The sequence below is a fragment of the Thunnus albacares genome, chromosome 18, assembly GCF_914725855.1.
Source record: "Thunnus albacares chromosome 18, fThuAlb1.1, whole genome shotgun sequence".
In the NCBI taxonomy this organism is placed as follows: Eukaryota; Metazoa; Chordata; class Actinopteri; order Scombriformes; family Scombridae; genus Thunnus; species Thunnus albacares.
Window position 1 is genome coordinate 11,680,071 of NC_058123.1, and position 13,872 is coordinate 11,693,942.

Below are 13,872 nucleotides of genomic sequence, written 5' to 3' on the forward strand. Positions count from 1 at the left end.
CTACAACCTCACCGCTAGATGCCACTAAATCCCACACACTGGTCCTTTAAGGGTGATTTGATTTGAAACTGGCATCTCATGGTCCACCTTGCTGGAAAGTGGAAATGGCAAAACTGACCTCGCTGACATTTCAAGTTTCATGTATTTTAATAATAATGATGCTCAACTTAATAAAGAAGGCATTAAGAGTATCAATTAAGAATATCTAAGATTATCTGTAAGGTGCAATTAGGAGACAATTCATATTCTTTGTCTTAAGCAACTTCCTTCTACTGTCATCAAAAGCACAATTTTTCACAGTACCCCACCTCTTTATCCTGGCCTCATACTCAGTCTTTTGCTTGTGCATCTCCTGTTTAAGACTGGCCACTAAGCTGTGCAGAGCGCTGTGGTTGCCAGGTCCGTTACCAACAGTGAATCCATCACTATTGTCACTACTGCTTGTACCCCGACTGCTCCTCCCTGCTCCATCTCCACTTGCTTCTCTGTTGCTGTTCCTGCCCTCCCCCTCTCCTCTTCCACCAGACAGGGGGGGCTCATTATCTTGGGCTGGTCCATCCAGGTCATCATAGTGACCTCCATAAAAGTCCTGCTCAGGGCAAGTGGTGGTAGAGGAGCGACAGGAAGTGGAGTTGTCAGGAAGGGAGATTTCACAGGAGGAGGTGGACCAGGTGGCGCTGTCAACGCTCTGCTTGTCCTCGCAGCTGCTGTTCAGACACGTGGTGGTAATCTGGTTCTGCTGCTGCAGGTTCTGATGGTTTAAATGAACATTGTCATATGTGGACAGACGGTTCTGATTGGATGTTTGATCCCCATTGGAGCAGTCACGTGTTTTGTTGTTCTCCCGTAATGTGACGCAGCCATTTGGCACCCAAAGACTGTTGCGGCCGTTCAGACTTCCTGTGACCACATCGGTGCCAGAAATGCCCATGCGCATGACTCCATTGCCGTTCCCTCCAGCGCTGCTTCCACTCGTCACACCACTGGTGCCCATTTTTGTTCCTGAGCCTTTCAGCGTCCCACTGCGACGCACTGGTAAACTCCCGCCTACAGTCAAAGTCGGACTCTTTTCTTGGTTCGGGTCTGAGGAGGGTGAGGAGCTGAAGGAGCCATTTGTAACAATCCCACTTCCTTTATTGAATGCCGGGTTCTTTTTAACAGTCAGCGGTGGACTGCGGGTGATGTCAAAGCGTCCTATGACACCATTACGGGGGCTTGCTGACCTCGGGGAGCCACTGTTGTCTACATGCTGGCGGTGCGAAGGAGACTCGGGCGCTTCCCAAACACACTGCCGCACCACCTGCATGTTGTTGTTCTCGGCGTTCTGAGACACTGTAGTGATGGCGGAGGTAGTTGTGGTGGCTTGTCGTCGTGGTAATTCGATGTTGTTGTTGTTGACAAGCTCCAGGGCCATGGGGCTGTCCTCATCTTGAGGGAATAGCACGTCGTGTCGGCCAATCAAAACAGCCATGAGCTGCTGGACCAGAACAGTACCTGCAAACATGAGATCATTATATTTATTTTGAAACCATTCATTTCAGTTCAGCATTAAAACTGAATCTCAGAAAGCTTAAATACTGACCTTCCATAATAGCAACAGGATCCTCTACCTTTGGCCTCAAGATATTTGGCCCAAATACTGTGGCCAAGTTCTGGACGCTCATTTTATTTACTCCAGAATATGACTGGACCTCATCAAGAAATCTGGGGAATAATAAAATATCTTGGTCAACTTTTCACTGTTCAGTAATGGTCACACTTTGAAATTTTACCCTCTTCAATGATCAATTAATACCTGCAGATGTATTTGAGAAGGTTGTAGTTCACTGGAGGTAGACTTTCTACCAGCTTTCTCAACTCCTTCATACCCTGGAGATGATGCACACTTTTTTAGGCAACATCAGTTCAATCAATCCATGCTGAAAGTTGTGATCTACCAGAACACTTTACAGCTCATCAAATATAACAAAATCACACCCACAGACCAAACAGAGAACAAAACAAATCAGTGCAATAGAGTAAAAAAAGAGAACACAGAGCTAGATGTGCTGGCAATACAGATAAATATATATTATTATTTTTATTTTTTGTATTTTTTTTATTTAGTAACTGCACACTTAGCCCATAAAAATAAACGATGAAGGATCTTTTATTAACACTGATCAATGTGTTTCACTCAACACTTCAACAGTCAAATAAAAACTTTTTATGTTAGTGATGGTATTAAATTATTTTGATCACTTGCTGAGGCTATAATCAGAGAAAGATACTATACTTTTGTTGTAATGAGATGCTTTTAATGATGACTATAAGCAGCCATGTGTTCGTTTTTAGTAGCAGTAGCTTTTAGTTTTACGGTTTAGAAAGGCGGGGCAGCTCTATTCTGTATTTGAGATGTTAAAAGAAGCATGCCTTTTACTGTGAGAGAAATCCTATTTAGATGTTAGCAGTAAAGTCATCGTGTGAGGAAGAGCAGAGCAGCTTTGGAAGATTTATGTGAGAACTTTTCTTTGCCGACTTCTGTTTATGTATAACTTTAAACATGTTTGAATCACCCTTTATATAGGGAAATAAAGTAGGATAGATAGATAGATAGATAGATAGATAGATAGATAGATAGGTAGATAGATAGATGGATAGATGGATAGATAACAAGATATATTGTAAGTAAAAAGAAACTCATCAAATACTCTTTCTTACCATTTCATCATCCTTTCCAAGGAGCTTGGCACAGCCCAGGAACTCCTCATACTTGTGGAAGGGGATGACGGGCTCCGGCAGCTCTCTGAGATACAGCTTCAGTAGAGAAGCTACTGTGTGCACATCTGTGTTACTGCAGAGAGAAACAAGACAGGCAGAGATAGAAATGAGGGAGGGTTGAGAGGTTATAATTTATTATGGGTTCATGTCACAGAGGTTAACACAAATCAACATGATGACTCTTGCAGAAAGAGGACTGTAGGGGATGGGTGGAATGAGAAGGAAAGATAATGTAAATACCATAAGTGATAGACAACATAGAGAGCTTCAGCTGCAGATCAACACAAATCTAGGATTTTAGATGAGTTATCTGAGTGTACTGTTTTTTCAGCAGGGATTACTTCATGTGGGAGAAAAAAAAACAAACTAAAGCTAGAAAATTGGACATAATTAACAGAAAGGCAGACAGGTAACAAAAACATCAACATTGGGAACAACAAGAACACTGGGGCAGCTTACATGATGTGCTAAAAGGCAAAAAGGATTACCACTGTAGGTTCAGAGATACTAACAAGCCAACCAGGTGCAGCTGGTGAGGCAGATAGGAGGTTGCAGCAGCTAATGAGGGACAGTAGGGAACAAAAATGGGGCATGTGTAGATTTACAGGAGGAAGGTAAAGGTGTAGTCCTTGCCATTATATGTCATATATTGCATTAAAGCAGAAGGGCAGAGATGTGTCATTGTGTATCTGACATAATGGTGGCACTTCTGAGTGTGATCCTGTATTTTGTGTTTCCAGGACGTGCTGGGATGTTGATGTATGAGCCTGGATCCTGACAGTCCTATCCAGGTTTTATTTATGGTTATCGGAGAAGATGGTGGGAGTGCCAGATGGAGCGAAAGGGGGAGGTTGTCACGTTAAAAAACAGCCCTCAGGCTCATACACAAAACCTAATATGAAGGCAGATTGTAACCTTAATTTAGTTGCCAGCTGATTCTGAGTTAGTACTGGTCTGCAAATACATTATTCTGCAGACTGTGTGAGTTAAAGATTTTATTTCTTGCCTACCTTTTGCAATTCTATCAAATAATGCATTTCTTTCCCCAATAGTATCTGGACAAATATACATTTGATTTTAAAGGCACACAAATGTTCCTAATTTCCCAACCTGTATCAAATAGGCTTGTTTCTCCACAGATATTTTGATTTGTCGTAGCAGGAAAGGACACAGGTGGAACTAATAACATTAATGATGTCTCAGTGAGTCAGTGTGCACAATAACAACATCCTGGAACTGTTGAATCTAAACGGGATACAGTCTTTATTGATGTTATTAATTACACCTGTGCTTTTCTGGCTACGACATGTCAGAAGGCCTATTAGATCACTGTTTAGTACCGCTGTGTTTTACGATGCCGCTTTGCACTGTGAAGAGGTAAAATGAGGACGGGAAGGAACAGGACAGAGCTGAGGAGGACATTCAGTAGTTTCACAAAAATTCTCTTTCTCTCAGTTAATGAACCAGCTGTTACACCTGAGTGTGGTAAAAGCAAAACAAATAAACAACACAATTACTCACAACACAGGTATGGGTTCACAAAAGGAGAATAATAGCACTAACACAAGTTATGTTCAGTATTTGTAACTTTGGATTTTTATGTGGTCACCACCATACAGTCACACCAGTGACAGAAATAACAAATAATGCATATAAAAATGACATTGAAATGACATATGGATTTTTATATTTATATAAGAAAACATTTCCTTTACATAAACAAACTGATCTGCTCAGAAAGGAAGTAGATGAGAAATGCTGCCTTTGTATTTGTTAAGCTGGTTTAAACTTGCATTTTCATCTTCATCATATTCAAATGTTTCTTGGTTTGTTGAGAAGGATCCTTCCTCTGTCTATGTTGCATAATATACACTGTTTTCCATGCAAATTACTGAAGATTTAATAAGATAACAAGATGGTATCTAAGAAGATACAACTACACCTTATGCAAACTCACCTCTCCAGGCCAACAGGAGCACCAGTGGTCGTTCCAGAGGTGCAGAACTCAATCAGTCAACAATATGAACATATCAGCTACACATTAAAATGCACTGAGGAAACCCAACCAGCCAGTGTGCTCACGTGTTTGCTTACCAGTCAAAAGAGGGTTTTTCTCCACAGTCGAAGGCATCCTGCAGCTCTTTGACCAGGTTGGCCTGACCTGGCAGCCTGAATAGACCCTCCTCCCGAAGGCCCCATTGCCGAATGAAATCCACACACTGCTCCACCAGCATAGGGGCGAGCTTGTTCCCAAAGCGGCGCTCATATCGCACAGTCTCCTCCAGCTTCTGACCAAAGATCCCTGAAACACCAGACAAAATGTTTAATGACATTATTAATGTGAATTATAGTATGTAATGGCCAGGCTTTCATTTAAACACAATTTGTAGAACAGCCATTTATAATGGGAGAGGTTTAATAATGTTTTATCACAGATATGTAAAAAAAAAAAAAACACGCAAAAATGATGGCTTATCTTTTGAAATATAAATTAATAATAATAACTGTATAACTCTCAAAGTGAAAGGGCCATTTTTCAAATTACAAAAACATTAGCCTACCATCTGCAGATTAGGGCACATCAAAGAAAGCGGTTCAATCGATTGAAAAAGATTTACGATAAGGTCGGCCAGACAGACCAAGCAAAAATATGTACACCCACACACAAAGCCTTAGTCTGATGATCAAATCTCTAACTTCCTGCTGAGCACCTCTCGCCTTTTGTCTGAGGCAGCCGCAGTAGGAAAAAAAAACTGATTTCCATTTGCAGCCGTCTCATGTGGACGCAACACAAGAGGGGATTAAGGCAGCCTTCCTGAGAGATTTGGATCTGCATACTTTTCCGGTCTCCAGATACAGACAGAGGCTACTCACACACATGCATACACGTGGTACGACGAGGTACCACACTGTGACTGAATCAGGCTGAGCTTACCGGGATACTTGGTGCTTTTGACAGCATTTGACACAGCAAGTAATAACTTAGAAATAACTCATTTTAACTCTGAATTATCATGTATATCTAACATTCTTGAAACCATCACATCAATTCACAATCCAAACGCTTAACTTTCATTGCACACACACAGATTCACTATTTGTATCAGGATGTGTTGTCATACTCACCCCTCTTGAAACCAACACAGTTTGTAAGCTTCCGGAAGAAATGCCTATTAATAAATTTGTGATAAGATAACATACCAGAGGTGCAGAATTTAAAGTGCCTGCATTCTAGCATTTTCCAAAAAACTGCCTCAGTCTTTGCAGTTATGACAGACAGCAAAGAAAAAAGCAGTGCAGGAATAAAAGAGATGCATCTGTTTGATAGCAGGTCGGTCAAAGTGTCTCCATTTCCATCTCTCAGAAAATGCTCTTGTTTAATCATCTGTCAGTGGAAAACAAGCAGCTGAACAGTGGAGTCTTTTCTGTGTTCTTTTCTTTCTCCTCAGGGTCGGTCGCTTCAGGCTTTAGGGACTTTTCCACTTCAATCTTTACAGCAACCCAAATAAGACAGAACAGTAAACAGTCACAAATTCCCACAAAATATCTGAAGCTGTATATCCATTTTTTCCCAAATCTTAAACAGAGTAAAATATTAATAAGTCAAGCTCCGCCGGAGGAAACAATGATAAATATCATATCAAAAAGAGCATCAGAGAACAAATGAGAAAAAAGCCAAGTGACTGAATGAAAACGAGGTCATCCTTCCAGACGTTCTGGTCATGAGTCTAGGAATGTTTTCCCGGGTCACATGTACATTTGTGTGTGTGTGTGTGTGTGTGTGGACCAGCTTATGAAGTGTGTGTCCATGTGTTTATACGTTATATGTTTGCTGTTCCCACCAGACGGGGGGTCGTACTGCAAAGACTCTGGCACGTGAGAATGAGACCACCACTCTGCAAGCACTCAACTGTTTCCTTCATCACTCTCACATGCTGTCAGCTACACAGACCTGCTGCTGCACACACACACACCACACACATTCATATCTACAGTCAAACACACACACACACACACACACACACACACACACACACACACACACACACACACACACACACACACACACACACACATAAGGAGAGACTTCCTCATCCTTGTCTTTGATTCTTCGTCTGTGATGTGGTTGGAGGAGTGTTCCTCAAATATGTGATGTAATGCTGATATCAACCCCACCAAAAACTGAAATCTTACATGTCTCATGGACAAATGGGGAAACGTTGACCTTAGAGCCTGGTATGATTTCATGTTGCTATGTTGAGTTGGAGGAGGGATGCAGTGTACTCTGTCACTGCTACGTTGTTTTGGAAAGCTAGAAAATGTATTGGATTTTGTATTAAAATGAATATTAATATTAAACCTTGCAAACCGTGAAGATGTTGCATTATTCAAGGTAAATAACTCTAACGGTTTTATTAATGTGAAGTCAAGATAAGGCTTTGGGGCTATAAGAATGTTCAAATATTTGTAGGGAGATTTATACAGTTCAGGACGGGTTTATAGACATTGTATATGAAGCCTGTCAGGCTTATATTCATGCTCGGAGGAGATAATTTTAAATATTGAAAAGACAAGAAATCCTTTGGTGCTCACTATGTTTTTAAAAATTTGAAATAGACATAACTAATAAGGCAACAGAACAGACTGTTTCAACTTGTAGCTCAGCAGCAGAATATACAATACTGTGCAAAAAATTTGAGGCACTTTAGATGTTTAGATTCTTATCCATCATGCAGTAGCATCAGGGACTGGTCCCAAATTCATTCTGCAGCATGACAATGACCTCAAACATAAAGATAATCATAAAGAACCATCTTCATTAATATAAAGTCCTGCAACAGATGGTTTGGCCCCAACAGAACCCTGATCTCAACATCATGGAGTCAGTCTGTGATTACATGAAGAGACAGAAGCAACTGAGATGCCGAAACCCACAGAAGAACTGTGACAAGTTCTCCGACATGCTTGGAACAACAAACTGAACTGTGTGTAAGTAACTGGTGCGATTTTAAAGGTATTTTAAAGGGCCTAAAACGTTTGCACAGTACTGTAGATTGCAGGTAATGACTGTGTGATCTGATGTCCCTCAGCTATCATATTAACTCAACACCTGTTTGATCAGTTCTGATTTGAGGAATTGTGGTAAAGGTCATGTCTGGTGTGTGATCCACAACCAAAAGGCATCACATTTTACTGTAAGGTATCTTTCACCACAATTTTAAACCTTTTAGACACTTAAACTGAACATTAACTGTAAAGTTATGACAGAAATGGGTTGAAAATAGGGCTGCAAATAAAGATAATATTCCTTATTGATTAATCTACTGACTATCTTCTCGATTAATAGCTTAGTCTATGAAATAAATAGAAAATGAAAAACTGTGAAAAATCAAAATTAAAATTTCTGATAGGCCATGGTAATGTCTTCAATTAGCTTGTTTTGTCTGACTAACAGTCTAAAATGTTAATATATTCACTTAACTAACTGTTAATTGATATTCAGATTAGTAACCAATTAATTTTCTGTCAATCAACTAATCGATTAATCAACTACTTGTTGCAGCTCTAGTTGAAAATCTTGGCTATCAATTGTTGCTGGAGCCAGACTGAAACAGCCACATGCATGGTTGTCTCTGATGAAAATTTAGTCCACACCAACAAAAAAAAGTCTTCTATTGACTGAAAAGATATGTGGAAATTACTGTATTACTATCACTGAAACTGTGAGACAAATAATGATGAAATGAATTAAAACAGTCTGGAAATTCTCCCATACAAAGCTATTGAAAACTTAAATACATGTGTGTAGTGTTTTTAATTTAATCTTCTACACAGCATTAATCCAGCAGCAACAACAGTTCAAATTAAGATGAAAACTCTTTCCCAAATTACAAATAAACTGGTAATTACCATGAAATAAATCTCCAAAGATCCAGATGGAGAGGCCACAGCTGCACATTTCTCAAAGGTCTGACTCCAGACTCTCTCTTGTCCAACTGTTTGTTCAAACTGCCCAACAATTAATTCAACATCATAGCGAGTGTTCAGCACAACATGACAGCGAACCTTTGGGGGCTCTGAGCTCTTCTGTGGGTCAAACACAGCGGCTTCGTTTTGGGAGCTCCCTCCCTGTCTGTCTGTCACTCTTTGAACGGGCTCCAGAATTTTTAATCACACTTCAGGGGCACTGACCAGCCAATCAGGGCTCGGTTAGTCTCTGCTGCTACTGCAAAGTATGTGAATATGAGGCTTTGTGTGTGTGGGTGTGTGCTCTGCATATATGTGTGTGTGTGTGTGTGTATGTGTGTGTGTGAGGACAGAGGAAGCCCTCCTCCGCTCCAACATGGAGCCACCTCTCTTGTGGCATCTTTGACAAATGGCTCGTCCTTTTGAAGAGCAGTCAACTGCAATAGACATCAAACTCCCTGCACTAAAAACAGAGGGGCCAACTCAGCCTCGTCTATTCACTGTGTCACTGAGAGCGGCCCGTACAGCCCGTCCGGTTACAAATGCCGCACTTGTGCCCTCGCTCATACACAATGTAGGCCAATGTCTGCCAGTACAGTCAATAACAAGCCACAGCGGCACAGCAGGAGACTCAGTAATCAGCACACTGATCCCACCAAAGTCAGGGACAACTTCATGAGAACAATTACAACCTCATGCACTTCTGCTATGAATCACGGTTTACTAAACTAGCATCTTTTCTGGTTTATTTGAAGCATGTAAATGTTTTTAAAACACTAGTTTCCTTTGTTTATTAGCATGCACAGACCAGATGGAAAGCATAAACAAACAATGAGGTAGATGATCCACAGTCAGAAGGGAGATTTGAACAGCAATGGCTTAAGTCCAAATTCTGGTCCATTTTTCACCATGGAGTGAAACATATTGGTGAACAAAAGGAGGCAACCTGTTGATTTACCTCCCAATAAACTCTGGAAACATAACTTGTAAGGTCTGTTCGGATGATTAAAGGGGACATATCATGCATATTTCCAGGTCTATATTTATATTCTGGGGCTCTATTGGAATATTTTTGCATGATTTACAGTTCAAAAATCTCCTTATTTATCTTATGCTGACTCTATATGCAGATCCTCAGTTCAGCTTCTGTTTGAAAAAGGTCGTTTTAACTGCTGTCTCTTTAAGTACCCCTTCCTGGTGAGCTACCAGAGGATGCCCTTCAGTAGACTTCTGTGGGCTCCCGAGGCTATGTAAACAAACATTAGTAGTCAGATTTCACTTCCTTTACTTGTGCTATACTTGAAATGAAACCTTCTCAAATACATCCATACATGAGTCTGAATCCGATCGGAAATATGCAAGTGAACAATGCAAAAAAAAACATGGAATAACTCAAACTTAGGGTAGACAAAATCATGAGCCTATGTCTCAAATGAATGCACAGACATAGGCTCTAAAAGTTGTTCTCACAAGGGAATTCAAATGTGTGTTTTCAGCTCCTTGTAACACACTATTCCTGCACATACAAGATGCATTTTGTCAGACAGGTTCAGCGCCTTGCTCAAGGGATGCACTTCAGTGGCAGAGATGGTGGTGAGATGGTTTCTAGCCCAGACAGAATAAATGCGTTTTTTCTATCCTACATCCCTGCGGCTAAACTGTGCATACACATCTCATTAGACTGACCTAGTTAACAAGTTATTCATTTAATAAAATCTATACTGACCTCCACCAAAAGGTGCCCATATGACCCTGCGGATCGTCTTCACCCAATCCTCCATGTCATTCTGGGTGCTGGCCATAAGAAGGTACGTCTCATGGTTGGCTGTCATCCGCTCTCTGTCTCCCCCTGTTCACATAAAAGAGAGTGAAAAATAGATTATTAAAAAAAAAAAATCCTGTATAAAGTAGCCAAAGTCTCTCTAGTAGCAAAATGCTCATAGCAACAGAAAGAGAAATCATCTGCAATTTTGCTCATCTGATCGCAGTTAAACAATTTTAAAAACATAAAACAAAACAGCAAGTTAAAAATAATCCTCCAAATATGTTTAAGAAATGAAAAAGATGTGCTTGGAATAATCATTTGTGTCTGATATGGTTTCTCCACAAAAAATGTTACTAGTTAAATAAATTCTTAAAATTACATTTACTCCTTCTCCTTCACAGAAACATCCAGAATTTATGAAAATGCAAATATTGTTGATTTCAGAAGTTTAACTACTAGACACAACTGAAAAGTCTTTTTTATCAGTGTATGTGTGCTGATGGCTTCGGGTTTCCACAACACAATTGTATAAGTTACATGTTTAATCACGATTGGTTTTGAAACTAATTGTGATGTCACAAAATCATGAAAACATCCCTCTAGTGTCAAACTCTGCACATACATCATTCAGCTCACATATTGAAATGAAGGACTAGTAAATAAAACATCTTTCACAAATCTCATGAAACAAAAATTTGCAAACACACACCGTATTGCTGAGAGTAAAGCAATAGTATTTCTTTTTCTTCTTTCTCAAAAATAATACTTTACATTGTGCTATTATGGACACACTTTCAATTTTTTCCATTTACTTGAACCTCACCTTACCACTAGATGTCTCTAAAAATATGGCCATTTTAGATGCACACACTTTCCTTTTATCTCACCCACAGTCATACATCAAAAGAAATGTCTGTATCTAAGGGCAGAAGTGTGTATTCCATTAGAGGCAGCTATCCTGACTCCACTTGTGGATAATGGCCACGAGCACTCGGCTGTCATGTGATACCGCACAGATCAGAGTGGAGGGTCTGGACCTGTTTCACATATTGAATCTGGCTGCAGCAATCACTATGACAACGGGACCATTTGCACAGCTCCACTTCAGCTTTATTAAGATGAAACAAGCAAGCAAACAAACAATTCGTGGCATTTCACAAGGATGCATCTGGTCTATTTATAAAGAAATTAGCTATTAAGAGAGTAATTGTGTGTCACACAGCGGTTGAATTATCCATGACTTTGACCATCAGGGATTCTGCTTCATTGATTGAATCCCAGGATGAGATCGGCTTGTTGCATAAAATATTTATAGACAACAACACAGGATGATAGGCGAGCTAAGAGCTCAGGTTTACCAACATAAACTCCAAGCCATTTGAAATGTACTTGACAGAAAATTATTCACTCTCTGAAGCTGTTTTAGTCAATCATCTATATGGACTATTTTGAGAATCGAATGTACATTAATTGCAAAAATGCTGAATATTTGCTGCTTCAGAGCTCTCAAATGTGAGAATTTGTTGCTTATTCTTGGTCTTACACTACTATAAATGTAATATTTTTTGGTTTTGGACTGATGGTTGGTCAAAAATAACCAATAAATAAGACATCACCTTGGTATTAAGGGTGTTCTGCTGGGTGTTTTCACCATTTTCTGATGTCTTATTGACCAAATGATTAATCGATTCATCAAGAAAATAATCACCAGATTAATCGATAATAAAAATAATCATAAATTGCAGACGCAGTTATAATGGGAGTATGCCGTGGACTCTACATACACACACAAATTGTCATTGTACAGTTTTGCTGGTTAGCAAAAAAAAAAAAAGAAATCAAATTAATTCAACAACTTTTAATTGTTTTCCATAAAAAAATGATCTCCAACTTAGCTGTGTGTCTAGTTGTTTGTGTGTTTTTTGGTGTCACAGAAAGGTCAAGTAGTCAGAGAGCAGAACTACCGGCTATATTTGGAGTCAAACTGTGACAGTGAGATTGATGCTCCCTGTCAGTCTTGATGAGATCTCATTAGCAGGCAGCAGATGCCAGTGTTTGCCCTGTGTGGCATTCAACAATGTTCACAATGTTTATTCACTAAACAGCCTCTCTTCAAAAACCACTGAAACATGTAAACTCTAAAAAGATGTTTAAGATGAGGAGTCATTACGATGTGTAACTTGAGCTCCTTTCAGATATTCAGTTTCATATTAATGTCTTCTTAGTAGATAAAAAATAGAATGTCTTCCACACAAGTACAGGAAATGCTGCACGATGCACTACAGTCCATTTCACGAGGAAGATAAAAGCAATACTCCTCTCTTTTTTTATGCTGCAATCCTTAACAACTTGTGCCTTGTGTCATATATCTTATACCACAGGCATGATTACAGGTATCAGCAGGTGGTGATGTGTTTGTGTGTTTATGTCTGCAAGAGCTCACTCTTGATCCTATGTAGGGGAAACTAATTTGTTTTTCTTACTGGCTGAGAATAATTACTACTTTCAAGACTGAGTAATCTTCTCTCTTCTTGATATTCCTTTTATTGCACATTTCCAAAATTTCCCGACTGCTCCGATGAATTAATGTTATTACCTAAACAATAAAACAGTCATATAATTTGTGGCATCTGTTTCTGCACTTTTAACACTTATCAAACTGATCCATGATGAATCTGTTTTTTTGTTAACAGAGCTACTGTGACATTTTCTGTTCACGTTAAGATCAGCTTCCACGTAAAGATCATAATATTTTAAAGTCAGAGTTTACATGATTTTGTAAAAGAAAAAAGGTCTGACAGATGGATGATTATAATTTATGACTTCCAAATATTATTACACCAAGTCCACACAAGCATCATCCATTCATTCATTCATTTATTCATCCATAATAGTGAATATTCCTGATTATATCTTGCACAGATCAACTCTCTCATTGCAAGTTTTGACCCATAGCTTGATCCGTGTGCAGGAAACAAGTCCTACATTTGTGCCCTCTGGTCCTGATCCAGTGATTAATCACTACCCGCTATTGACTTGCTCTCAGAGTCCATTACTTACACTTCACATGGATTACACAGAATTGATTAGTTTTGTCAATCAAACCCCCGTCTTTAGCCTTGAACATGCAAGGCAACGTTTGTGTTAAGGATGTATCTGCCTTAAATCTATACAATCATTTACATTCATGTTTTGACACATGCTCTTTGTCCATTCAAGACCAAAAACATAAACAAAGACGTGCTGGAATCACATCCACAATGTCATTTCATCTGTCGCTTCCTCAACATTTTCAGTGATGCTATTTAAAGATCAAAATGATGCACTATGTAAAGCTCACTTACATTCACACATATGAGGCTCCGTCGCTCCAAAAATAC

The 13,872-nt window shown here is 39.5% G+C and overlaps 1 protein-coding gene across 8 annotated transcripts in view; it reads right to left on the minus strand.

Annotated features, from left to right (window-relative positions):
* Positions 1-13,872, minus strand: part of arhgap24 (Rho GTPase activating protein 24) — a 72,504-nt gene that overhangs the window by 3,416 nt on the left and 55,216 nt on the right. For 7 of the 8 annotated variants that reach the window (XM_044333643.1, XM_044333650.1, XM_044333651.1 and 4 more), the window contains 6 exons: positions 10,454-10,576; positions 4,855-5,062; positions 2,701-2,833; positions 1,796-1,869; positions 1,583-1,704; positions 309-1,494 (listed from right to left, as the gene is read on the minus strand). In XM_044333643.1, the coding sequence (XP_044189578.1) occupies positions 309-1,494; positions 1,583-1,704; positions 1,796-1,869; positions 2,701-2,833; positions 4,855-5,062; positions 10,454-10,576 (1,846 nt within the window). Of the gene's footprint in view, positions 1-308; positions 1,495-1,582; positions 1,705-1,795; positions 1,870-2,700; positions 2,834-4,854; positions 5,063-5,886; positions 6,250-10,453; positions 10,577-13,872 lie in introns of those variants that run through there. The other variant, XM_044333645.1, reaches the window with a different exon arrangement.